Source organism: Parasteatoda tepidariorum, chromosome 10, assembly GCF_043381705.1.
Source record: "Parasteatoda tepidariorum isolate YZ-2023 chromosome 10, CAS_Ptep_4.0, whole genome shotgun sequence".
NCBI lineage: Eukaryota > Metazoa > Arthropoda > Arachnida > Araneae > Theridiidae > Parasteatoda > Parasteatoda tepidariorum.
Genome location: NC_092213.1, coordinates 51,807,236 through 51,833,821, shown reverse-complemented (window position 1 = coordinate 51,833,821; position 26,586 = coordinate 51,807,236). Strand labels below are relative to the sequence as shown.

General features: G+C 26.6%; 2 protein-coding genes across 3 annotated transcripts in view; one reads left to right on the top strand and one right to left on the bottom strand.

Annotated features, from left to right (window-relative positions):
- The window catches only part of LOC107441153 (protein FAN), a 38,862-nt gene extending 18,505 nt beyond the window's left edge, over positions 1–20,357 (bottom strand). Inside the window, exons 1-13 of one of the 2 annotated variants that reach the window (XR_011638109.1) lie at positions 20,019–20,319; positions 19,661–19,759; positions 18,645–18,723; positions 15,552–15,607; positions 13,057–13,147; positions 8,110–8,178; positions 7,447–7,491; positions 6,328–6,380; positions 5,600–5,732; positions 4,882–4,953; positions 2,009–2,117; positions 1,831–1,924; positions 85–167 (exon numbers count right to left, since the gene is read on the bottom strand). Coding sequence is in view for 1 of the 2 variants with exons in the window: in XM_043039703.2 (XP_042895637.1) it covers positions 85–167; positions 1,831–1,924; positions 2,009–2,117; positions 4,882–4,953; positions 5,600–5,732; positions 6,328–6,380; positions 7,447–7,491; positions 8,110–8,178; positions 13,057–13,147; positions 15,552–15,607; positions 18,645–18,723; positions 19,661–19,759; positions 20,019–20,053 (1,018 nt within the window). In the remaining variant the exon portion in view is untranslated. Of the gene's footprint in view, positions 1–84; positions 168–1,830; positions 1,925–2,008; positions 2,118–4,881; positions 4,954–5,599; positions 5,733–6,327; positions 6,381–7,446; positions 7,492–8,109; positions 8,179–13,056; positions 13,148–15,551; positions 15,608–18,644; positions 18,724–19,660; positions 19,760–20,018 lie in introns of both variants that reach the window. The other variant, XM_043039703.2, reaches the window with a different exon arrangement.
- A 252-nt stretch (positions 20,358–20,609) lies between these two features.
- On the top strand, positions 20,610–25,215 carry LOC107441154 (uncharacterized). Its single transcript, XM_016054307.4, has 2 exons — positions 20,610–21,654; positions 23,985–25,215. The coding sequence occupies exons 1-2, from the start codon at positions 20,770–20,772 to the stop codon at positions 24,327–24,329; spliced, it is 1,230 nt and encodes a 409-aa protein (XP_015909793.1). The 5' UTR covers positions 20,610–20,769; the 3' UTR covers positions 24,330–25,215.
- The last annotated feature ends 1,371 nt before the right edge of the window (positions 25,216–26,586 follow it).

Below are 26,586 nucleotides of genomic sequence, written 5' to 3'. Positions count from 1 at the left end.
AATTAATAGTAAATGGTTACCATTTAAAAATGGTGTAATTCTCTTAAGTGAAAAAGTCTTTTAGAAACTATTCTAACATCTCACCTATTGACTCAGATGTATAGTCTGATAATACCCAAGGAAATACAGGATATTGTGTCAAATCATTAAAACTTCTGTCAGCTAAACTAAGAAAGTTTTTAAAATAAATTAATGAGACTTAAAAAATTGAATTAATTTTCAACATTGCATTCATAAAGTATTAACTCAGATTCAAAATTTACAAGTGTTTCAATAAACAAATTTTAGTATAATTGGAAAACTTCAACGTTGAAATTCATTAGGTAGCTTAAATTGAAAATTCACTGATTAATACATATTCATATATATAGCATATTCATTGATTAATATAAAAATGAAGTAAAAATGTAATATCACTAAAAGTTAAAAAGTTTTAATTTTTAAGAATACTATTAACAAATGTGGCAACTTGTGTATTTTGAATTACTACAAACAACTCTTTTTATAGCAAATTTGGATGATTTTACAACATGTAATTTTTTAAACAAGATTTTTTTCAAAAAATTGCATTAAATTAATATCTACTAAACAATGAAATTGATTTAAAATTGCTGTTAGTTTCTTTAATTTGAATTTTCTAAATAAATTTTATTATCAATGAGAAAATAATTTGATACAAATATCTGATAAGTCATTTTAAAGGTGTTCTTTTTTTTTCCTTTTCAGCTTTCTTTCCTTCATTTGTTAATGGCATGTTTTCATTTTTAAATTACTAAGATTAAGTAATATTTTAAATTTTTTATAAACATGATAAAAATGATTTTAGTTTAAAGCACTGAAACTGCTATTGTTTCAATTGAACCAAAACTCTCTAATAAAGAATGTAAATAGATTAATTGAAAAATTTAGAGGATGAACATGGCAAATGGTATTTTAGAAACATATAAGCATATGTTTTAAGTATATTAGATTATATTATTTTGTCAAGGTTTCTTTCAAATGTTTTTATGTGTTCAAAAGTTGATTTTTACTGTGACTTTTCCCTGGTAAGGAAATGTTTTACCTGGCAAGTAAAATCAACTTTTGTTACATCAACTTCCTTGGCACATAAAAATATATACAAAAATGCTACATTGATAAAAATCAAAACTAAACTTGAACTAGTATGACTTTTTTCTTAACTTCTAATTCAGATACTTAAAAAGACCAACCAAACACACAAAAAAAGTAAACTATTTCAAATATATTTTTCTCACGAGAGATACATGAAAAAGAATTTTTTATATAAGTTTAGCATTAGGCATTTTTACACATTGAAGTGCAGGAGCTACTTTTTGTCATGCCTTTAAAAGAAAACTTCAATCATATCTGTTGGCTCACAACTTTATTTAATTAGAAATTAAGTTTATATCACATTCTTTAATAGTAATTTATTTTTGGTTCTTTAGGTCAGGTAAGCTCAAGCAAAATGAATGTGGGATCACGTTCTTGAATTAATAATTTTAAAAATAAATAAAAATTCCAATTATTTTCTTTATAGACACAATTACAAACATGCTTCTACCAATTTTAATTATAAAAAATCAATGGCAATTAGAACTTAATCACTTACTAAAGTTCAAATTGATTAATTGACGTTAATCTAGATTATCAAGTGTTAACCACGATCAATAATCAATAGTATAATTTTTGGTGCCAAGTAATTTTCAGTACATTTAAAGTTTATTGAAACTTTAAAAACATGTTTTGCTTGATCTAATAATGCAACATCACCAAAAAGGCAACAAATAATAATTAAAAGAAGAATGTATGCAAGCAGATTTGTTTCACCTGTTCAGATAAAGTAGATAATCATAATTAGATATAGCACCATTCTGCCACAATAGTGTCATATTTTCTTGATCTCTGTCTTCCAGCTTCACAGCTGAAATATTAAATATATAAAGTATTACATTTTTTCCTATAAGAGGCTGAAAAAAATAACTACTTAGGAAACCAAACAATTTACCTGGTTCATTAACTAATTTCAGATAAAGTATATCTCGTTCGCTTTGCGTTTTGAAAGACAGAAATAAATGTTGTACTGGAGAATTCTTCGAACAATATAATTCTAAACCCTATAAAAATTACAATTCTACAATTATTTTTAATATTTAATAAAAATAGTTTAATTTGATAAGATAAAAATTTTCTTATTACAAGCAAAGTTTTTTTATAAGACAAATATAAGTGCATAAGTATATCTTCCTTCCTTCCTTTCTCACTGGCCAGACCAAGGTGAGCCCAGGCCTTTCACAGAATTTTATCATAACTCATTCTGTTCTTAGCCAAGGATTTCCAGTTTATTATTATGTATTTCTAAAGTAATTTTTAAAGCAGTTGGACCACCCAAGTCCCAGTCCTCCTTTTTCTTTTTTCGTGTGTACTTTATTATGTCTGGGTCTTTACATAGTTTATAAAGTTCTGCTGTTGATGAAGATATGACTTCACTGTTATGAAATTCAGTGAAGCTATATCTTCATCAACATAAAGAAATTCCTTCATTCCATTAAATAACTAAACATTTTAAATCTTTACTAGGAAGCTCTGTCCCCTGCTCGCTGACTTTTGCCGACACCCAAGATTACTTTTTACCTTTACCCTTCAACAAACTCATTTCACATTTTATATGTTCTTTTTGTCTAGCTTTATACAGTTTTTCGAAAACAAAAGTTGAGAATAATTCGACAATAAAAATTTTCTCAGAAATTTTTTTTCTAAATATATATTTGTTTCCTCGGCACAAAATTCTAAATACATGCAATTTAATATTAATTTTAAATTGTAAACAGTTTAGATTATTCTTGAGTACACAATTTTAAATTTCAGTGTTCAGAAGCTACATGTTTTTTATTTTATCACAAAGTTGTGAAAAATAAAATGTATAAGGATCAAAGAACAAAGTTAAGAAATGAATGTAGTCATAAAAAAGGTTTAAATTAAAATTATGTTTAATTCAATGTTAACAATTCAAATTTCTCTGAGGTAATTCTTAACCACAAAACTTTATTTTTCTTATGTACACATTTTTAAATTTTAGAATTCAGACATACAACAAACGACAGGCCCACAACAAAGATTTGAAATTGATAAAATATTTTGTTTCTACAAAAATGCACAGAAGCAAAAAAATTTCGAACACTAAAATAAATTCACGCAATCCTATCTTTATTTAATAATTGTTATTGAAATGAAACAACAAAAAAAAGAGATCATAACTAATCAGTTTCAGGGAAGTATTTAATTCCTACTTGCAATAAACATAATTATCGTGCTATAAATTGTGCCTTCTTGATATGACAGTACAGAAATGAACAATATAACAGAGACACTAAACTATAATCGTGGAGTGTCCACTAATCAAATCTACCATATTAACTAACCTTTCTTTTAGGTGTTAATAGAGGGCACAGGGGACCATTAGGCCAGAAGAAACTTCTAGAAAATTGCCATGATTACATCAGAGAGAATTGCCCTTAAGTATGCTTTTTAATATACTTTTTACCTATCATTTCTGCCTAACTTTTAGTTCAGTTCTTTTTAGCTTTGTGCAGACTGTGCAAGAAATGTCTAAATAGAAATGGGTCGCACTTAAATTTGAACTTGCTTATGCCTACTCACTCACTTGATGTTTTCATTACTGTATTTCTAAAAAAGTAATGCCATCGCTTTCTTAAATTTATACGCATTTTTTATATATATATATAATATAGAATACAGAACAATTTGTTATTTTATAGAGCTGGTCACTTTTAACCAATAAATTATGTATAACTTATAATTTGGCTTGTTTCAACTTTTTGTAGCTCATGCAAGAAATATATATCTATAAATATCTATATATAAATATATATCCAGTGTGCTTATATTTGTACTTGCTTAAGACTGTTTCCTTGTATGATATTTCATTTCTTTCTTGCCAACACGGAGAAGAACTTTCATTGGTTTTTCAACAACATATACATTAATGTTTTACATAATACAGATAATAAAAGAATCCCTGGCATCAGAATTTATGTAGTAAATCTGCAGCACTACCGTCACGAATCCAAATTTGTCTTAGACTCTAACAGAGTTAAAAAAATATTACTACTATAAAAATCCAGCTTAATCTAACATATATGTTGCAAATATACAGTATTTAAAAACTATACATAAAAACTTTAAGTCATTTAAACTTGATTTGAATTTTATACTTAAAAAAGAAGTGGAATAAATCCTTAAATAGTAAAAGTCTTTAATCAAGTAAACAGGAAGAAAAGAAACTTTTTTAAAAAAACTTTTTGTTCCTTGCAGTGTTCTCTCAACTCAGTTTTATAATTTTGAAACAGGTTATGAGATGTTTGAAAAAGGAGTCTAAGTACATCCTTCTTAATTTTTTTTTTTTAAATCTAAGATTAAAAATAATCTGCAGATACTGCAATACTATGCAACACCTGCTGCAGTTTTAGAGAATTTCTGCTGTCAAAGATTAATCATTTAATATTCCTTATTCTTATATCAATAAGAAAAATTTAACACTTTTCTAGATTGATATTATAAAAATAATATTTTATCTCCACTTTTTTAAATTATTCCTTATGAAAGGCAGATAAAAAATAAATAAAAAAACACTTTCAAAAATGTGCAGGAGATATTAATCATAAAATTTAAATATCAAGTTTCTTATCATATGTAAATTCATTTTTAGATAAAAACAATACTTTTTATTGCACAAAAGATTTGAAATTTTTAGATTGTAAAATTTTTCTTTCTCAACTCTTAAGAAACACATTTTATTACTTAAATAAATATATAGATTCATTTTATATTTTTTTAACAATTAAAGAATTTTTATTATACCACTTGTTTGAGAAGGAATCTTCTTTTTATCACTCGCTTAATACTGGATAATTTTATTTTCAGAACAGGCCACTGAAACAAAAGCAAATGTTTTTTTTTAAAAATAAAAAAACAGATAAAACATTTTATTGAGAATAAATAAAATAAAATTTATATAAAGCTACAAAACTTGAACATTGTAAGTAAAATTTTAAAAAAATATTTACAAAAATTAAAAAATTAGCTATTCCTAGATATTTTGTATAATGTAAAAAATGTAGATGACAGTCAGTAAAATAAAATATCACTGGGCTACAACTTATATCTTTTTTGAAAAATCAGTGCCATTATTTAAAAAAAAATTTAAAATATAAAAAATAAATAAATATAAATGAAACACTTTTTTAAAACAACTAATTAATAGCAGCAGGGAATATTTTAAATTATGAAATAATACACAGATACAAATTTTTATGGATAAACAGCTTTCTATAAATAAATATGTTGTTTCTTTTGTTGTTGCCAGATTTGGATGTTTGATTTTTTAAAATAACCTGTATCAACTATTATGATTTTAAACAAAAATCATATGACAAAAAATTATACAGCTTTTATACAACAATCTACATAGCTGAGATAATTTCTATTGTGTTAAAATCATAAAAATGCAATTTTAACCAAGGTCCAAGAAGCTTTACAACAACATCTATAGATGATTGAATAAATTAAAATGACTCACTGGTTCGGCATTGTTGTAAGGCTGGAAATAAAGACGTCCAGTTGTTAATAGAATTCTACCAGGATTTGTTACTAAAGGAGTAATCTTATTTCCCATTGTTTCTAGAAGTATCGTTTCATGTAAATCTTCTAACCTAAAAGAGAATATAATTCATCTGAATGTTATTAAATGCAAATGATCAAATGCTTTAGTGCAATCAGTCAAAACTTTCTAACTTCACAAAATTTTAAAATCCATGCTACTTATTCAAGAATGTATAAGAATGTAACTTTTTCGGGCAAAATTTTTAATTGCCAAATTAGAAATTGTTACATTACAGGTATTTACAATTCACCAGACAATTTACAAAACATTAAAAGATTACTAAAACATATATCCCATATGCTTTTAAAGATGTCATAATAAAAAAAGAGCCAAAAGATTTTGATAGGTCTTTTTCAACAAACATTATTATTACCTAATTGTTTCATGGATTGCTTTTCCTTGTAATATCATTGATAATGATGATTATAATCAAGTAAAATTACTAAAAAAAATTACAATATCAGTTAAAAATACACTATGCTTCATATTTTGCAAATTAATAACTTTGTCATTGCAATATCTCAAAGAGATTGTCAAATTAATAACATAAATGACATATTAACAGAAAATGAATAACCTAATGTAAGCTTATTGAAAAAATAATAAAAAAAGTAAACTATTTTTAAGAAATGAAATTTACATACCAACTAGTGTCAAATTTGGTGCTATTTTGCCTGCAATTTACAATGGCACCGATCTGAAATTTAACATAATATTAATATATTACTCTAATGCTGTTTATAAAGAATAAACAATATAATACATTTAATTCAAAGTAAAAAATATATGCTGTAAGTGAATGCATTTTAATATAAATTAATTAATGCTTTACACTATTATTTACATATAATGCAAAGTAAATAATGGTTATGGTACAGCATTTTTACTTTACATACAGATATGTGTCTAACACATAAATGTACATTAAATAAATGTATTACTGTGTACACATATTATAAGCACATTTAGTCAGTAAAAACAGAAATTTCAATTAAAATAAAATTATTAGAACAAAGACAAAAGCATTTTTGAATCAATTCAGTTGTTTAAAACATTGAAAATTTAATTGATAAAAGAAAAAGTCCAAATTATAAATCTCTTAGATAAATGAGAAAAAAATTTGCATAGAAACAACTCACACAAGTATGAATTTGTATGTTTATTATTATTATTTGGTACATGAATTCAGAATTAGCAAGCAAACAAAATTAACAAGCATTTTTTAGTTCCCCAAGTCCTTCATTATATAATGGCCCATCTATGTGCGTAATTTTCACAAACAGAGGGCAAGGGCTAATTTATACAAACTAAACTTTATATCCTCAAATGTAAGCAGTTTATAATTTCATCTACATTTACATATTATGTACTAAAATGAAACTTTTTATACAATAGAAATGTACTGCATAAAATAAACTAATTAAAAAATGAAAAAAGATAGTCCTTTACTGAAGAGGAAGATTTATATAAAATCTGTTACTAAGTACCCAAAGAAATTTGAAAGCTACTAAATATTTTATGATAAGGGATTCTATTATTCTAAGCAAGCTCTGGATAGTATCTTTCTTGTTAAAAACAATTAAAAAAAGTAATTTTTGCCAAAAAAGAGTTTTTTTTTATAATTTTAATAAAAAGACTAAAAAGGATATATTAGGCCTATAATAAGGATTTTATAAATTATTTTGACATATTTTGTTGCAAAAAAGCATATTGTAAGATAAAATAATAAAAAAGCATATAGTAGAAAAACATATAGTCATTACCATTGAAGCTTGTTCAGCACTTGCTAGCATGGATGCTCTTTTTAGCTGAAAAAAATCATTGTAAGTTAAACTAAAATTTTCTAAAGAAATTTTATCCACATAAAAAAGTTTTAATAAATTAAGAGCAAAATTATGGTGAAAGTAAAAAATTTTATATTTAAAATATAAATATTAAACTCAAGCACGCTGGTTCTGGATAAAATAACGTAAGACTGAAGTTGAAGCTTAAATTTAGGAAATTTTGATAATAGTTTCCAAAAAAGTAGATTTTAAATCAATTTATAAAAAGCAAAATACTTTCAAGCAGAGGTTGTTTTTTTGATAGCTCCCACTACTTAAACAGCGATCTTGAAAGGGAATTGGTTGCAAGAATATCCTTAATTTCATCAAACGTCATTCAAATGGGAAAATTTAGAGATTTTGATATGTTCCAAATGGCATCTTGACTTTTTATGGCTCTTTGTGCAAGAACGATTTTGATGTCTTAAAATTAATAAGAGAAATATATTTTAAGCTTATGATTTAATATAGAAAGACTCGTATGAGGCATACATATATATATATATANATATATATATATATATAGTGAGAGAAAAACTAGAAAATCGGAAAATGGTTAACATTTATTAGATAAAATAGTATAAATTATAAATGCTTACTAACTTGTGAAATCTGTGCTAAACAAGCATTAGCAGTTCCATACAGAAGTGCAAATAAAAAGGTGTTTCTTTCCTAAGGGAAAAAATAGAGGATGATCATAAAGTCATATAAAAAAATATTTATATTAAAAAAGAAATATAAACTGAAAAAAAAACTAATTATGAATTATAAGTTCTTTAAATAATATTTTATTAGAAACATCAAAAAAAAAAAAGTATTTAATGGCAATAGAAGAATTTCTTCGGAAAATTAATAAGTCATCTAAATATTGTACTAAGGGTTATTTTGGCATATTTCATTTTAATTATTTTATGATTCAAACTTGTTTCAATAGAACATTTTAAATTAAATATTAAGTCTATTTTTATATTCCTTGCTAATTGAATAAGACCTTTGTAATATTAAATAATTTTATTGCTTACGTTTAAAAAAAATACATTTTTTAGAACAAATTTTTGACAAAATGTTTTATTTATATTTTGAAACTTTTGCTATTTTGTTATATATTACTTTGAGTAACTATTTAAATATCCATATGACTTTAAGCTAAATTTGAATTTATGACAAGTATTACTCAATGAACCTGAATTTGCTTAGGCTTGTTTGGAATGAGCCTAATCATGCTGTTGTGTACGGCTTATTGCAGGTGGCATGAAATAAATTGGACTTATTGAATGATATACTCTCTAATTAGTCTATGCGTAAGTGAACTCTTTACAGTGATCTTAAAATCTGCCTAATCTAATTGAATGGTCTAAGTAGCCAATCTTGACAACAACAAAAAACTTGATTATTCTTTTCTAATTAGCCTGGCACAATGTAAAATGATGGCACTATTTTAAAAAGTCCTAGATTTTTTCAACTTCAGGTTGATGAGTACCAGCTTAACATGGTAAAAAAGATGTCCTGTACTCAAAACTGATCACATTGCTGTTGGTCTTGCAATGCGGAACTTTCACCATTATGTCTCCCCTGGGTAACTACTGTCGATTGCAGGAGCGTATTTTTAATATAGATATTATGTGAATTCTATATTTTACCAATTTTTTAATTATAGAATAATAAGGAAGGGACTTAAACGAAGTACATTCAACAAAAAAGTCAAAATCCATTAATTATTGCTTTAGGTGGAAAAAAAATATTAATCAGGGTTGCCACGCAAATCTGGAAAAAAAATTCCCTGTGTTTTCCCTGTACATATTATACATAATATATTAAGAGGAAACAACAATTACTGTGTTCTTGTGTAAGCTATATTGGACTAACTATATTTATTAGTTTTAATTGCTGGAATAATAGCTGAGCATATTTAAATAATGCATTAATAAATAAAATAGTTTAGTATAACTGAAATATCATGGTTAAAAATCCCATAAATTATGCTTTGAGTGGCCACCCTTTTTCAAAAGACAAAAATAAGAAACAAAATTCTCTGTATTTTCCCAGTTCGTAAAGAAAAAATCAAAATTCCCTGCATTTTCCCTGTTATTTAAGGTGATTTTTAAATCCCCTGTATTTTCCAGGTTTTCTCTGTTCTCCCTGTGGAGTGGCAACCCTGTTAATAAACATTACAGCAATTAAGTTTACCATAATGACAAATATGGTTCTATACCATATATGGTGACCATTCATGGTTTACCATACCAATTCTAATGTTTTATTAAAAATACTAGCAAACTACCACATTTTACTTTTTCATTGAATAAAAAACATCTTCGACTACACAATAAAAGCAAAGGAAATTTTTTTTTGAAATTAAAATTTTTTTTCTTTCTGCAATGCCCACCTGTGTTAACATCCGTCAATTCAGGGATATACAGGGCGATTTTGTTGGCCTCTCTTTCAGGGGCACCATATTAGGTAGGCTAACGTCGCTCCCACAGTGAGGACAGATAAGAAAAGAACATCCATGCCTTGCCCGGGATTCGAACACAGAACCTTTCTGATGCAAGGACAGTTCCCTGCCCCCTACACCATAGAGTTGATATAGTAGGTAGAGGAACCAAGTCCGCTTTATTCCTTCCGAAAAGACACGCCACAGATAGCAAGCAAAGAGTTACAATCACGTGATGGAAAGAGTGCAATACTTGGCGCAGTATCACAAATGTTGGCGCACTAAGTTTTTAAACAGCTTTATTTCGATATTACCGATGCGCAAATAATCGGAGCATTTGAAAGAGAGAAAAAAAATATTTTCGTTAATCATATTTCTTTAATATTATTAAATGGGTTTTTAAAACATGAGGAGTTTTTTTTCTCTTAACAAATAATTTTTAATTAAAGTACTGCCTTTATTTAAAAAAATTCAGTAGTTCTCGTCTGTACCCTTAACACTATTCCTTAAAATTTATTCATTATATAAAAATAAAAAACGATATTCTGCATCACTTATATTTATTACTATATTCAGAAATTTTTTTTTAAATGTTTTTATTGCAAAGACCTATTTTAAAAAAAAAATTACTAATATATATTGTAATAACTATTGTTATTTTTTTTAAAAAAAATAATAACTTCGATACAAAAATCAGGATTTTTTTTAAATCTACCAGGGCTTAAAATGTGAATTTGAAAATGTTGCCCTTCTTTTTTAATGAAACACAAGTTCGTTTAAAAAATTAATTTAATCTTTACGTTTTAAAAGTTTTATCACTGTTAGATAAAACAAATTGTAAAATTAAACAGATTGTCTGAAAAAAGTTCGATGCTTAGAAATAACGTTAATGTTGCAACACTTTTATCATTTTTATTTATGCTCACCAAGAGACTGCTCGAGAGGTAATATCAAATTTCGGGAAAAATAGCTTCGGGGAAAATAAAACCCGTTTTTAGTAGAACAGATTAGTTAGAAAACATATTTTTGATTAAATTTAATTACGTTTAGAATTTTATTTATATATTGAATACATTAAATTATTTATACAATAAAGATTATTTACATTATTAATTTAGAATTTTGACTTCTTTTTTTCCTGACACTTAAAATAGATATTTTCAAAAATAAACTGCTGTTGCATTTTAACTTAATACTCAACAATTTGTCTAAATATGAAATAAAATATTTATTCTAATATAAAAGTTTTCAGCTCCGAATAGAGAAAAATATAAGATTAAAAGCATTAAACTAATCAAAGAAAATAATAAAAGAGTTTAATTAGAAATTTTACTTTGTATTTCATGTACAATCTAATTCCATAAATTACTAGGAAGTTTAAATTGTACACACAAAGAGACTAGTAGAAAAGCTTTCGAAATTTAAACAAAAAATACTTAAATAAAAGAGAAAGCAATTAGAATTTTTACTTTGTACTAAATGTAGATTGAAACTAATGACGAACTTATAATTAAAATATCTTACTTTTATTTGTGATAGAAATTGCAATTTATGCAACTTTTTATGAGGTAAATTTATGCAACTATTATAGGTCAATGTATATTTAATAATTTTTATACAGAAAACCAGTATCTTAAAAAGTAGCAGTTAAAAATATTTTACTTTACAAATAAAAGAACCATAATCATTTTATGGACATTAAGAAAATTACAATGCCCATCCATAAAAAATGTAATTTTCTTAAAAATAGTAAGTGCATTTAAAACTATATCTTTTAGCCAGCTGCAAATTAAATATATACAATCTAGATAAAGGTAAAAACAGTTGAAATTTTACAAGAAAGGTTCACGATGCTAAATCTTTGCACCACAGCCAGCTGTTAGCCTTGGCCGTCTGAGCAGTTTATTCCATACCAATGCATAACATGCGCTAATTTACTGCACTAATTTACTCCTATACAACTTATCCACTTCTATGTTATGTTTTCTAAATTTGTTGCACTAAATCAAACTAATTCTACGCTTTAATATACTAGTAAAATAAAGTATTTCCAATAAAGCAACTATTTTTAAATAAAAAGAAGATAAACAAGTACTTAATGATTATATTAAATATACCTTAATTTATTTTCTAAATAGTACATAATTTGTATTCATTTTATGTATAGTAACAGAATTATATAATTTTATTAAAAATTAACACTAAAACTACTATACACTATTTTATATTTAAATACTAAAAATATTTCATAGAATTTAATTATTCATCAAACATATAAGAATATACAAATAATTTGGTTTTTAAGCATTCCTATGTAATTTAAAAAACACAACTTCTTATGTACCATATTTTTTATTTAAATATATATATTTAAAGGAAACATTTTAGAACAAGATAAATATTGGGTTTTAGTAATCAAGAGGTAAAGATATACAAAATCTTCAGAATATACAGAAATGATATCGACATTTAAAGAGAACTAAAACAAAACCGAAAGTTTACTCAACTGTTCCTTGGCGCTAAAGTATCTCGCCAAGGAAGCCAACAAAGCTTTGCAGCTATTTCAGCTAAAAATAGAATATATATTGAAATATACTTAAACATTATAAGTTTAAAGTTTAAGAAACAATAAAAACTTATGTTAAATGCAAAAAAAGTGAGCAAAAACGAGCGTAATTGATTATTAAAGCAAATAAAACATGATTATCAGAGCATGACTGAGTATCGGAAAAATTTTAAAATCAATTTTAAAATAGAAAAAGTGAAAAAAAATGTCGCCCTTTCTTGTAAAAAGTTATCGGACAGTCCCTAGAAAACTTCTCCGTGCAGCAAAATGCTCAGGACTTTTGTACCATTCTTATTTCTGAATTAAAAAGACAGACAGTTAATTGCATCAGACGATCGCAATGCTAAACGAATGGACGGGAATCGAAGCGGTCTCAGTGAACGGCAAGTTTGGGCTACAGTCACGTGACTTTATCTTGTCCACGGGTCGGGGGTTATTCTACTCTCTCTACCCAGTATTTCAACTCTATGCCCTACACAGGCCGGTCGGCAATTAACAAATTTTGATTAACAATAAATCAGTTAATGGATAAACATAATTTTAAACTTACTCTTTTAAATTTATATGGTGCAATAAATGTTCCTTCAAGAACTTCAATTACTTGATCACATTCAACATATATGACATTTCCTTTATCAAGCCTAAAATAAATATTATTAACGCTGCAGAATAGTTTTATAATAAAAATTTTAAATAGTGTAGTATAACAAAACAAGCATTTTTAAAAGACGTTAGAGAGTAAATATAGAGTTAAGTCACATTTATGCGACAACCACTAGCTTTCAACGTTAATACGATTGTAGTATAATCAATCACAGAAAGCAAGTGGCAGCATTAATAGAGAAAGCTAAATTAGGAATGTCAAAGGAAAGCAAAACAAATTGATTATGTTTCCAAAAAATGCTTATAGAGAACATTCGTCTAAAATTAGCACATTTGTATCTGAGGTATTTTGTATGCCCTTTACATTAAAAAGATTATTTTGCTCTAATCTGGATTATGAAAATAATTTCTCAAGACTGAATACAATCTAAATCATATGATCCAGGGCTTAGCAACTTTATAAGACTAAAATTGAAATAAAAATTTTATTATTTTGTTTCTTTTAAAGCATTTATCTTTTTAAAAAATAAAACTAGGAGATTTTGATCACTACTATATTTTTTTTCTTAAAATGTCAATATTTTTGTTGGTTGTATTTTGTATATTGCAGGTGGGTTCTTCAACCGTATAATGAATTGACTCTGGATACAATCTAAAATTCATTCAGGAAATGTGGATTATTACAAGCAGGGGAAAGGAGTGATCCTGCGCCAGCATCACATTTAGCTTCAGATAAAATCATAGATGATCCAGGGCTTAGCAATGAGCTAATTCAACTCTTTAATACTAAAAGCGACTCCTCTCATTTTTAAAGTTTGGAATAAATTTGTTTCTTATTATTTACAAAACAGTCATTATTTTTGAGTATGAGTGCCTTCTTTTCTTTCATTGTCATGATTTAATGTATGCAATACTTTGGGGTAAGAACCAACCTATTTTAATTGTTATTAATTTAATTGTTATCAATTTAATTCTGATAAATACATTTCATCTTCAATATTTTTTCTTTTTTTTCATTTATGGAAGCACAGATTTCTATTCAGGGGTCTGTCCAGACATTTTGTGAAAGGTCTCGTAATTTGTGAATATAAAATAAAAGTTAAGTCACATTCTTTCAACCAGGGTCCTGCTTTTGTGAATTTGTGCAAATAGGGTCCAGTTATTGCAAAAAACTTTTTCAATGAGTTTTTAAATTGTAAAGACATACAAGATTATGCCCAACGCTGTAAAATTATAATTTTTAAAAAATTTAATTTTCAAAAATAAACAGCAATTGCTGCTACTAAATTAGAGATGCAACATACAAATATTTGGTATTTAGCCTATACTGCTGAAAGCAGAATATTCATTTCGGACGAATAAAGGAAGAAGTGTCTGCCGAAGACAGAACTTAATTCATTAACATCCATTTTCTTTCACCCCCCTGGAAATGGTTTATTCGATTAACAAAACAATAATGAAGATAAAGAAATTTGTGAAGGGTCTGATTAAAAGATAAATTATTTTGTGAAGGGTTCGTTTTTATGAAAAGATATTTTGTGAAGGGTCCGTTAACAGACCCTAATTTCTTCTAAACAGACCTCTGCTATTGAATAAAAAAATAATAAAACATATAAAGTGAGTAAATCTGGAGAGAGAGATAAATAAATTTTCCGTCTATTCTCAGCAGCAAAGGGTAGTAAACTTAAGATTTCTAAACTAAAGAGTAGATTGTTCGAAACAAAAAGTGAAAAAAAAATTAAAGAAAAAAGCATTTAAAATTGCAATAACTTTCAAACAAATTGCCATTTCAAAAACAATTTATGCCAAATCATAAATGTTCTTTTCAGTAGACCAAATTAAAATGCAATAGTTGCAATTCTGTGCAATCTAGAGCGGGACTCCATGGTATATTTTTCGTACATGTTAAACAATTGATCATTTTGAGCTAACTATAGAATAATAAAAAAATTTTACATCACCATACTCTCCCTCCATACATTTTTCAGCATACCTATATGTTTTCAAGTTACCAGTTTTTGAGCAGCAAAACAAAATGATATGTAAGGTTGAACACTTAAATGATGCCAATACTTGCAATTTTTGATCATTAATTTCATAAAATTAAATAAACAAAAACAAAAATAAATAAAAGAGTAATATTGAATAGCTGCTGAATCTTCTGATTTTCTTTTTATGCTTAAGATGGTAACCAAACATAGAGGTTAATATTTTTTTTATTTTTTATCTTTGTTTAACAAAGTTGATTTATAATGATTCTAACCACCAAATGCTTAAATAATTTAAATAAATGTATGGATAAATTATAACATTATTGTTTAAAAGTATTCAATACTTTCATAGTTTAATTAATACCTGTTTACAATTATAAAATCATATGTTAAAATCAATTGTTAAACTTATCAATAAACCAGAGGGGGAAAAAAACTAAAGGATTCTTACTTTGATAACAAAGATCCTTGCCATTTTTCAATAGTCACACAGTCTCGTAAAGGTAGCTAAAAAAGTAAAGTAAGCAATGCTATACTTGATGTTTGTCAATATATCAAACTAGTCAGATATTTATAACCTGATAAGTGTATTGCAATTTAACATTCTATCATAGAAATTATATTTGATGACATATAACATGAAGAGATATTGTTATAATGTTAAGCGTTGAAGTTATTTATTTTTATTTATTTAGTTTCTTCGTAAAAATAAGAATTTCAATACTCAGTATCCTTACCATCTTGGATTTTAGGTTAAATTTTTTATTTGCATTTTCTTTATACTTTTTTTTGCACTTAACAAACTTTTGATAATAAAGCATTATTCAACGGAACAATGCCTTTTTCAAAAATATAAGGGTTTCTTCATTAGGTTAGGAGATTAGAGCTTGATAATTTTTAGAACTTCAATGGCTTTCTCCTCAAAACTTTAAAGAATAAAGTTACGCAACTTGTGGCTTCAAGTAAGTAATTTACATTACTACTACATGTACTAAATTACGTACTACACGTTTGTCAGATTTTTGAATTTTTAAAATTTTATTTTATTACAGATTCAATGAATGAAAACAGATTTGGATGATGCCAAAAAAATATTTAATGTTAAATGCGTAAAAACAAAGATATTTATCAAAAATCTAAAAACAAACTATATCTATACTAGTTAACTACCTTTCAAAAACTGCTGTTTGCAGAACTGAATTGATATAATTTTGTCAGAAAAAATTAATAGAGAATCTAAAACTAAACACCTTTTAAGACTCATATTTTCATTGGGTGATGGTCTTGCATTTTATATGTACAGAAAGAAACTACAGAATAAAATTAATATCCACCATCAGTTTATTTGCAAAAATGAAGAAAAAAAAAAGGAATCAAATCATATTTAGAAATTTTCCCTCCTTATCTCCAGCCCTTCAACAGTTGAGTTCGCTCAGAAAGAGAAAGGTCTCTAAAGAATTTAAATTTCAGGCTCGGAATTAGGTAATTAAAAATAAAGGACATCGGATTCATATAATTCTCTATGGGCTAAAATGGAGCAAGTAGAATATCTTTTCTTTCTTAATAAAACTTCCACTTATCTATTTTGAGAGGCCCTAAAAAACCTATAACCATGGTACCTAAATTAGCTAACTATACAAATATATTAGGTACCATTTACCAAAGTATCAATTATCACCAGGGTTGGCAGGTTTTTGACATGTGACAGTTTTTGACAGTTTAAACCATGGTTTAAACCGTCACGTCAAAAACCTCACTGTCAAAAATGTCGAAAATGTCAAAAACCTATATTCATATGTGAAATTTAATTAATACATAAAATTTATATATTTTTTATAAAGGATAGTGTTTCTAAATATGTTCTAGAAAAAATAAATTTAAAATTTTGAAGAAACACTTATATTTTGAATAGTAACCAAAATCTTGTACTTTTGAAAACTCACATCTTTTGTAATATTATGTATTCATTTTCATGTGTTATTGAAAATCTGCAGTGATATTATTAAGAAATTTATTTATAACCAAATTTAGTGTATAGTATAGATTATACTAAAAATTAGACATTTTTAAAGATAAACATTAGCAGTTTTGTACATTAGACATCTTCTTTTAAAGAAAAATCTTTTTAATATTCTTTTAAATCTTCTTAATAATCTTTTTAACATAAGACAATACAAATTTAAGTGCTTTCTGTTAAATACACAGAGTAGTTAGTGTCGATTTACAGTATATTCAGCCTATTCATTTACTATGCTGAAAATTTAGTTTATCCAAATACTTGTGAATTTCATTTTGCTGAATACTATATAGTTTTGTTGAATATCTAAATATTCAGCTGTTGAATAATTACTTCTTGCTTTCAAGATATGCATTATTTGTATTCTTAATACAAGTGGAGAAAAAAAAATTAAGAGATAAAAATTGTTTTAAAATGATAAGTGTAATAATTATAAATAAATATAATAAACAATATGAATTATATTTATCATTATTCACAAATATAACTACTTTTAAATTCAAATTAACATACTGGATAATAAAGATATTCGGTATAACATTAAAATTTTTTTTCATACACTTGTATCAAGTTTGTATTTATACAACATAACTTGTAAGTTCCTTATAAATATTAGTTATATGTTCCTTATATGTCAAAAATGCATAGTAATAAACTTTTAATTTTCTTAAGTATCAAAAAGAAATTTTTTTTTTTTTAAAATATAAATATTTAAACAATTTTTGTGCAAAATTTTTCTGCACATGCATTTGAATATAAATTTCTGAGATTTTAAATCTGTTATTTTACCTTAATTTTAATTAAAAAATATTTTAAAACCTGCTGATTACCTATAGTATAATTAAATTTCAATATAATGCATGGCAACTGTTGGTAGTTTTGAAGTTTATATATTTTTTTTGGCAAACTTTAGTTTTTGACATTTTTGACGGTTTAAACCAGTATTATACCCTTGTCATGTCAAAAACCACTTTTTGACGTCAAAAACCCAACCCTGATTATCACAATTAATTAAGCAAAGCTGTGGTGGCTCAGGGGATAGAGCGCTTGCTTTTCCATGAGGTGGACCGGGTTCGAATGCCAGTGGTGGCTAGACAATACAAATTCTGCACCCGGCTCGCACTGACCACAGTGCTGATGCAAAATATACTCACTGGATGGGGGATCATGCGTTAGAGTCCACTTACTGTCAGGCTAACCATGGGAGGTTTTCCTTTCCATGTAACCCAAATGTGGGTTTGTTCCATCAAAAAGTCCTCCTCGAAGGCTAATTTCCCCCATTACTTGATTCAGGAGCTTCCTTGACTTCTGGATTGGGTTTAAAATTACAAGGCTATGGAGTTGAACTTTAGTAGTCATAAACCAAAAATTGGGTCGGCTGTTCAACGACGGTTATAAAATAAAATAAAATTAACTAAGCAACACTGTCATCAATAAAAGTTGAACGACTTTATCGAAGTTCTTTGAAACTGATAAGTACCTTTTATTATTACAAGAGAAAAGAATAATGTAAAATTGATTTTTTACCTTTAATATTGGATGCATGATATCTTTAGGGTCAAACAAGATAGATTTTGAGCAAACTTTCAATCTTCCTTTCTGTGTTCTATTAAGTAATAAATAAATTATTAATATATAATTAAAAAATTACATGAATAATTCTCACACAATGATATTTAAAAAAAATAAAAAATACTTAAAATCACAAATGGTAAAATTTTCATTGAAAACCCTTAGGTTTTTGGTGTAATGTATAAAAAATAAAATAAAAATTCTATTGATGAAGCAATACCATTGGGACACTGAAACGCAAATAGGTTTTCAAGAGTAAGGAATAAGGTTTTCAAGAACTTCAGCAGTATTTGATTTGCTTACATCATTAATAAAAAACTACTTAATTCTAAAACAATAATAGAGATATTTTAAAATTTAAAGAACTAAAAACTAATAAAGAAATAAAAAATAAAATAAAAATTCTATTGATGAAGCAATAGCATTGGGACACTTAAACGCACATAGGTTTTCAAGAATAAGGAGTACAGTTTTCACTCAAACTCACAATCATTTCAGCTCTATTTGATTAGCTTACATCATTAACAAAAAACTACTTAATTCTAAAACAATAATAGAGATATTTTAAAATTTAAAGAACTAAAGACTAATAAAGAAATAAAATAAAAATTCTATTGATGAAGCAATACCATTGGGACACTTAAACGCACATAGGTTTTCAAGAGTAAGGAGTACAGTTTTCACTCAAACTCACAATCATTTCAGCACTATGATTAGCTTACATCATTAACAAAAAACTACTTAATTCTAAAACAATAATAGAGATATTTTAAAATTCAAAGAACTAAAGGCTAATAAAAGCAATATTACATATTTCTAAAAAAGATAGTTACAATAAAATATTATTAGCTAGGTACCTTTGCAAATATAAAGAGAAATATAAAAAACTTTATTCCCATGTAGGATAAACATAGTTATAAATTAGTAAGAATGATTATATAATATTCCAATTTGAAAATTCAGCAACTAACTTTTGAACAGCTTCAGTTTCTGTTGTTTTTCCTGGATAACCGAAACAACTATAATCTTCAAAGTATATTTCCCCAGGTTCCAGTAAAAGTAAAGAAAACCTGAAACAAACAACCCAACAATAACTACAGAATTTTAAATAATATAAATAGACATCAAATACTAGTTTGATCATTAAGAAGAATATTTAGTCTTTGAAGAAAAATTTAGTAGAGCAGTGCTTTACATAGCTCGAAAATTTCAACTTGCCTAATTAGTGGATTAACTAAATATAAAATCCAGAATAAAAAATAATAAGTATCCAAATAATTCATTCCAGAAAAATAGTTTAGCTGATCCTATAAATACAAAATTATTCACCTTTCTTTACTTAAAGTTTCTTTATAGGCCATCATCTTCACTGAAATACTTCCCTTTCGCAATTAAACTTCTAGTATTCGGAAAAAAAAATAAAGTTTTTAATCAGTTTAAGTTCCAAGTTACTCACGACACAAAACTAGTTTAAAACAACCCAAACCATATGAAAATCAAATATTTTATAATTCAGCAGGTACACAGGGAGTATCGTCCTGATCATGACTAAGATTTGACATGTATTTATTTATGATTTATTTGTTTACGAGTGAAAATAACAGAACCGGTACTTTTTACAAGGGAGAGCATTCCAACGAGAAATGTGATTGGTGAACTTTTTTTGCCGTATGGAGATAGGAATGATCATATATCTTGATTAGGGAAATATACCAAGATCTATAGGGAAAAATAGGTACTTTTATCATGACTTGTAAGAAAAAATAATAACTTTCTTTGAAATTAAAAGTTATCGTTCACTAAAATTTATCAAAATAATTTGCATTTTCTTTTATTTTTATCTCGAAAATATTTTTCTCATATCAAACATCTTCAAGGTAAGCTTCAAGGTAATATGACATGTAAACAAAAACAAACTGAATTGAACGTTGGTAGATGAATCGCTTTCGGTTTTTCGTATCATTCGCGCTTTTTTTTTATGATAAAAGTAATGCAATCATGATAGTTAGAGTGTAATTTTTAAGAAATATCATGTAACTTAATTCACTCTTTAAAATTAAGAACTTTTTTGTTGTAAATAATGGCCTCGAAATCATTTAATCCTTCTGTTTTGAAATTAATATCTCTCCGTGAGCAAGGATTAATAAGAAATAAAATTTATAAAGAGAATATTGTAAGTTCACAATTAAAACACGAACCGCAAGAACCTCAATCGATTGAAGACATGTTTAAAATATATCATTTTGAATATGTAAGAGCTGATACAGATGGAAATCTGATTGGAGTTAGTCTTTACAATAGTAGACTTTTACTGACAAACTTACGACCGAAAGCAATTAGCCGCATATACGTAATGCATTTTACGTATAATCCTTCCTGTGTTAAAGGCCCAAAAAATCGTAATTCATTGATATCGTCATTTAAAACTAAAAAAACTCTCAGGGAATGTCTTATCATTACAGATACGACAGATGTTCATATAGGCGGAAAAAATCCCATATTATTTGCTGGTAATTCTTACAGAGAAGGGATGGCTGGTTTAACTTATTTTAACTGTGAAGGAAAAAATTTAGATTATGAATGGAGAGTTCAGGGTGAAGCTTTTTGTTGCACAAGCTGCAATTTTACACAGCAATTTGCCTTGGGATGTGAGGATGGTTATTATTTATTTAATACAATTCGTATGGATGAAAAGAGAGTATTGATTGATGAAAATGTGTTAAGTTTGCAATTTAGTAATGATGGTAATTTTCTCCTACTAAGTACTGATAAAAAAGGTGTCAGTATTTGTGATATAAGAGAACATGCGTGCTACAGAAGATATTGTGCGATAAAGCAAGAATATGGAACTTCATGTCGAAAGCGTTATACTATTCAAACTACTTCAAATCATGTAAGAGAAATGAAACTATTGAATGATCAAACATCACTGATATGTGTTAATCATGCAGGGTGTCTAGAAAAGGTGCATTTAATATTTTATCTAAAAAGTTATATTTTGTAAAGACTGTTGGGGATATTTCCGTATCCTGATCTGTCACACCAACTACAATCGCCAAATGGATTTTAAACTTGCAATTTTTTTAAAAAAAACCCATGTAGATGGATGTTTGCCTGGGGGTGGTTGCGAGTTATACCCTTTGAGTTGGTCCCTTTCTGCAATGTTTTTTTTTTAGTTTCTCACGGGCCACTGCCCGGAAGTTTCCAAGCCTTGGCGATTATTCTGCCCTAGATCAGGATACGAAAATCACCCCAGACTGTTAAATGGGTTTGAAATTTTAAAAAAATCTATGATTGCAAACAATCTATACTGTTACTCTACTACTAAAACTATTTTATCACAAATTAAATAAAGTATGAAATTGTTATTTAAAAATGTTCATTATGTAAAAACTCCTAAAAAGGTTAGAAATTTTTAAAAAAAATCAGTAATCACTAATTATCTACATTATTAAACTTTTAGTACAACTATTAAAACTACTTCACCTTATGTTAGAGAAATGAAAGTATTGAATAATCAAACATCACTGATTTGTGTTTATCAAACAGTGTGTATGGAAAATTTACATTTAATCCTTTATCTAAAAGTGTTTATTTTCTGAAAACTGCTTAAAGGGTTTGATACTAAAATATTTTACTGTAAATACAAATCATTTAGGAAACTTAATTTGTTGATTATAGCAATTTATTGCATTCAAATAAGCTCTTATATGTTGATAATCAAGCATAATGTATGTTATTTAGATTTTAAAAAAAGCCTATTGAAAAACGGCAAATATAATTTTGTCAAATAGTGTAATTTTTAAAACTAACAATTGTGAAAACATTTTGATTACCTTTGTTGTGTTTAATTATGTGTGTCTTACAAGTAATCATGTCCCAAAATTTTTTATTTTCGATATAGATGAGAACTATATTATATAATTAACTCTTTTGGAACTCACTGCTATAACAAGGTAAATCTCGACTCACAAATTGTTGTTGAGAGTCAAATGAAATTTTAAAAATCAATAGTTTTCTTTAACCATACAGAGGAGGGCTGATTTTACATTTGTGCCTTATTCTTGCACACATTAAAGCAGCAACAGTGTCCTAAGTTGAAAATGCAATTTAAATGAGAAGAAAAAAACATTTTTGTTTGAAATTCTCAGTATTGTTAGCCAAAACTTCAACGGGGGTCTGTCTAGGTTTTTCTGAGAGGTATCTACTTTGTGAAAATTTATATATAATTTGTGAAAATTAAAAATCATATTAAAAAATCAACACAAAAATATGGTTAAAACATGAATTTATAATTTCTTACGAGACACGAAAATAAAATTTTAAGAAAAAGTATTTTGTGAAACTACCGTTTTTCCTAAAGTTGAATTTGTGAAGGTACCACTAAACGGTAGTAAATTTGGCTTGGACAGACCCCTGTTTAACTATCGGTATTTTAAGTAAGTATTTATAGTAAGCTTAATTATAGGTATTTTAAATAGAAAACATTTTAAAGTAAAAAGGGAAAGTTAAAGATGTCATTTCTATCTGATTTCTTATTCTTTTTATAGCATTTTGGTCAGCTGTACCAACTTGCAATATTTTATAACAAAAAATTCACTATCATTATCATCTGGTGTTGTCTAATTGTTGAAGCAAATTACTAATGATGTTAATGAGCATTGGGAATCTTATTAAAACTCTACTCTTTAAATTATCTGATTTTTTTTCTCCTTACAATACTAAGGAGATATCCTTAAATATGTTTATTCAGAAGAGGGAATTGCACGAAATGTTGCAAAACTGTATTAAAAATGAAACGTTTATTCAGAGAGTAAAATATTGTATTTTAAATTTTTTCTTTATAATTATAGGCTATATCATAAACATTTAACCTTTCTAATGTGTTTATGGGACTTGTTTTCATTTATCTCAAACAATGTGTATAATCTCAATTAATTCTTTAATTCCCTGTATAAGTTTAAAAAGAAACACTATTGAAATTGTGATTAATATTTTTCTTTTAGTGATTTTAACTAAATATTTATCTGTTGATGATTTTTCTGTAAAAAACTATTTTGTAGAGATAAAATTTTAAAAAATTCTAATGTTCATAAAATTTTTAATGTTCATAAAAAAGGATTATAATGATTATTTTAATGATGAGGAAAATGTTTCTTTTTATAATACTATAGTAGCAAATGCATTTTGTGGACAGCTCGATATCAACTCAGGTTGATATTTTTTAGCTTAAAACTTCATTTTCATTTAACAAAAAAAATTTAAAACCATTAAGAAAACTTTATTTTATTACAGGCAGATATAAGGATGATGAAAACTGTTTTTCAATATCAAGGACATCAAGAACATATGTATAGAAGAAGCATTTGTTTAAATGAAGAATTGGATCTTATTTGTGCTCCAGGAAAAGACAAAATTGTGCGAATTTGGTCTCTCAGCTCTGGAAAATTAAACTATGAGAAGAAAGTTTTTGATAGAACTTATTGCTTGTTGAATAATGAACCTCCTCATTGCTGCTTTGTTTCAAATCAAAGACGTTGGTTTCTTTCTGTGATTCAGGATAATGTTTTAGTACCTGTGGTGCCAAATGATGAATTTCCAGATGCAAGTGAAAATGATGCTTCATTTTCATACAGATAGCCTTATTCTGTTACTATACAAATAATCAACATTCTAGCAATTTAGACTTTTTCATTTCTACTTTCGATTATGTAACAGCATTCACTCTTACAAATAGGCAATATCTAAAATTAAACAACAAAATTCTCCTATTTATTAGATTTTAATTTTTTATTTACTTTCATTTATTCAGTTGACTCTTATTTTAGATTCGCAGTTTCTCAATTCTGTGAAACCCTTCTAAGTTCTCAATAGAACTTGTTGCTTTACCAATAATGAGCCTTCTCAATGCTGCTTCATTTCTAATCAAAGAAGTTAGTTATTTTTTTATAATTCAGGATGTTAAGTTTCTGAATTCAAATTGAAAATAAAGTTGCATTTTTGTGCAAATACCTTTCTCTATTCTTACACTTATGATCATTTCTCTTTAAAAAAAACTAAACATTCCTTTATGTATAAGCTTCTACAAGGTCGAAAGTTTCAAGCAAAAACTTATTTTAAATCACTGGCAAATATCTATATCTTATAACATATATCTTTATATCTGATAGCATATATCTAATAATCATTTCTATATCTAATAATATGGAATACTTGTTTTATTTTGCAGAAAATTCATGGCCTCTGTAGAGGGTTCAAGTATGAATCACATGTATGCAAGTGTAAAAAAAAGTGATTGTTTTTCCATTGAAAGCATTTGTTTCAACTTTAGCATTTTTTTAATTTTTTTTTTTTAATTTATTCTTGTGAGTCATTTTATTTATGTATTATTTCAATGAAATTAATTTTATTTTTTTGTTAAATTATAAGTCTGTTATTCATGATGATTGTTTTCATATTGTTATTTTTGTTTAAAATAAAAGATTCAAGATTTTAATTTTAAAAAATAAATTATTTATAAAAACTTTTTGCAGTCTATGATTAAATCTTGTGGCATCAGTAATTAACCTTTGAATTTAAAAGCAGAAAATCTGCAAACAAACTTATGTATATTTTCTGTTTTTAGAGAACACTGGGATCTGAAAAGTTTTTACCCGATTTCTGTTACTAGAGAAGAAAATCTGAACACTATTCAGATTTAATGCATGATTATGCATTAAAAATTATACTAAACTGAATATTGGTTCTTTGCAGAAAGTAAAAGAAAAGAACCTACAGAACTACCACGTGAAAGCATATATGAACACAAATATTTTCAATATATTAAACTTTTTTCATGTGTTATTAGCACGTTTTTAAATGTTTAACTCATCAGGTATATATAGGGCAAAACATTACTGTCTGATAGGAGGCATCTATACAAGAATGTGTAATCAGAAAACAAGCAGTGAGAAAATAAAAGGTAGTTTTCCACAGTCACATTTAAAAAATTAACGCAAGAATGGGTAAAGTTGCTTCAGAAAACTTTTTATTTATAGGAATATGGTAGATGTACAAAAGATTGCTGGAAGAGCTTCTCAAAAAATCTTCCACCAGTAGCGTAGGGAGTGACATACTTGGTGGAAACAGCAAAAAATGCTTTGTACATCAATCAGAATCCCATGAATAAAATACTGTTTAAGCTTTTTTTCTATTTTTAGAACTTATTGCTACGCATTTCCACACAATATTGTAAATCCTGGATATTTAATATGTATCAATATGACACTCGAATCGCACATTTAAATGTGTCTGAGTCATCGCAAATCCTAGAGTATTTTTTTAAATCGTTTTTCAACAATTATTACTATGCTTTTTCACAGGATTTTGAAAGTCTTGATATTTTTTAATCTGGTAATATGAAGACTTACAAATCTGTCATTTTAATTAACCTTTTTGACGTTGGGCTAAAACAAAAACTAGTTAGAAAAGTGCTTGAAACTTTTTAAGATATTCAATTTTTTTTTTATTAGTTAAAAATATGATTCGCTGCAAAATTATGAAGAAACTTCTTAAAATATTTTTCATTGCATGCACAGTATAAAAGAACTAGCTTAAATACTCATAATTTGTGCAATTTTTAATGAATTTTTTAAAAATTTTGAATTGACAATTGTGGGATTAATCTTAAATTGCTCCAAAAATTCTGTTTAATTGCATCGAATATCTTATTAAGTTATGAAAAAAGGTAAGATGAAAAATTTAATTTTTCGTAAAAATGTCCATATCTCCATAAATATTTAACTCTAGGTTTACGAAACTTAATGCAGTAGTTAAAAATATCAACTAAAGTAATCGATACAATCACAAGTTTATTGCTTGATTATCTGGCATAGGGTGTTCAAAAATACTTGTTTTA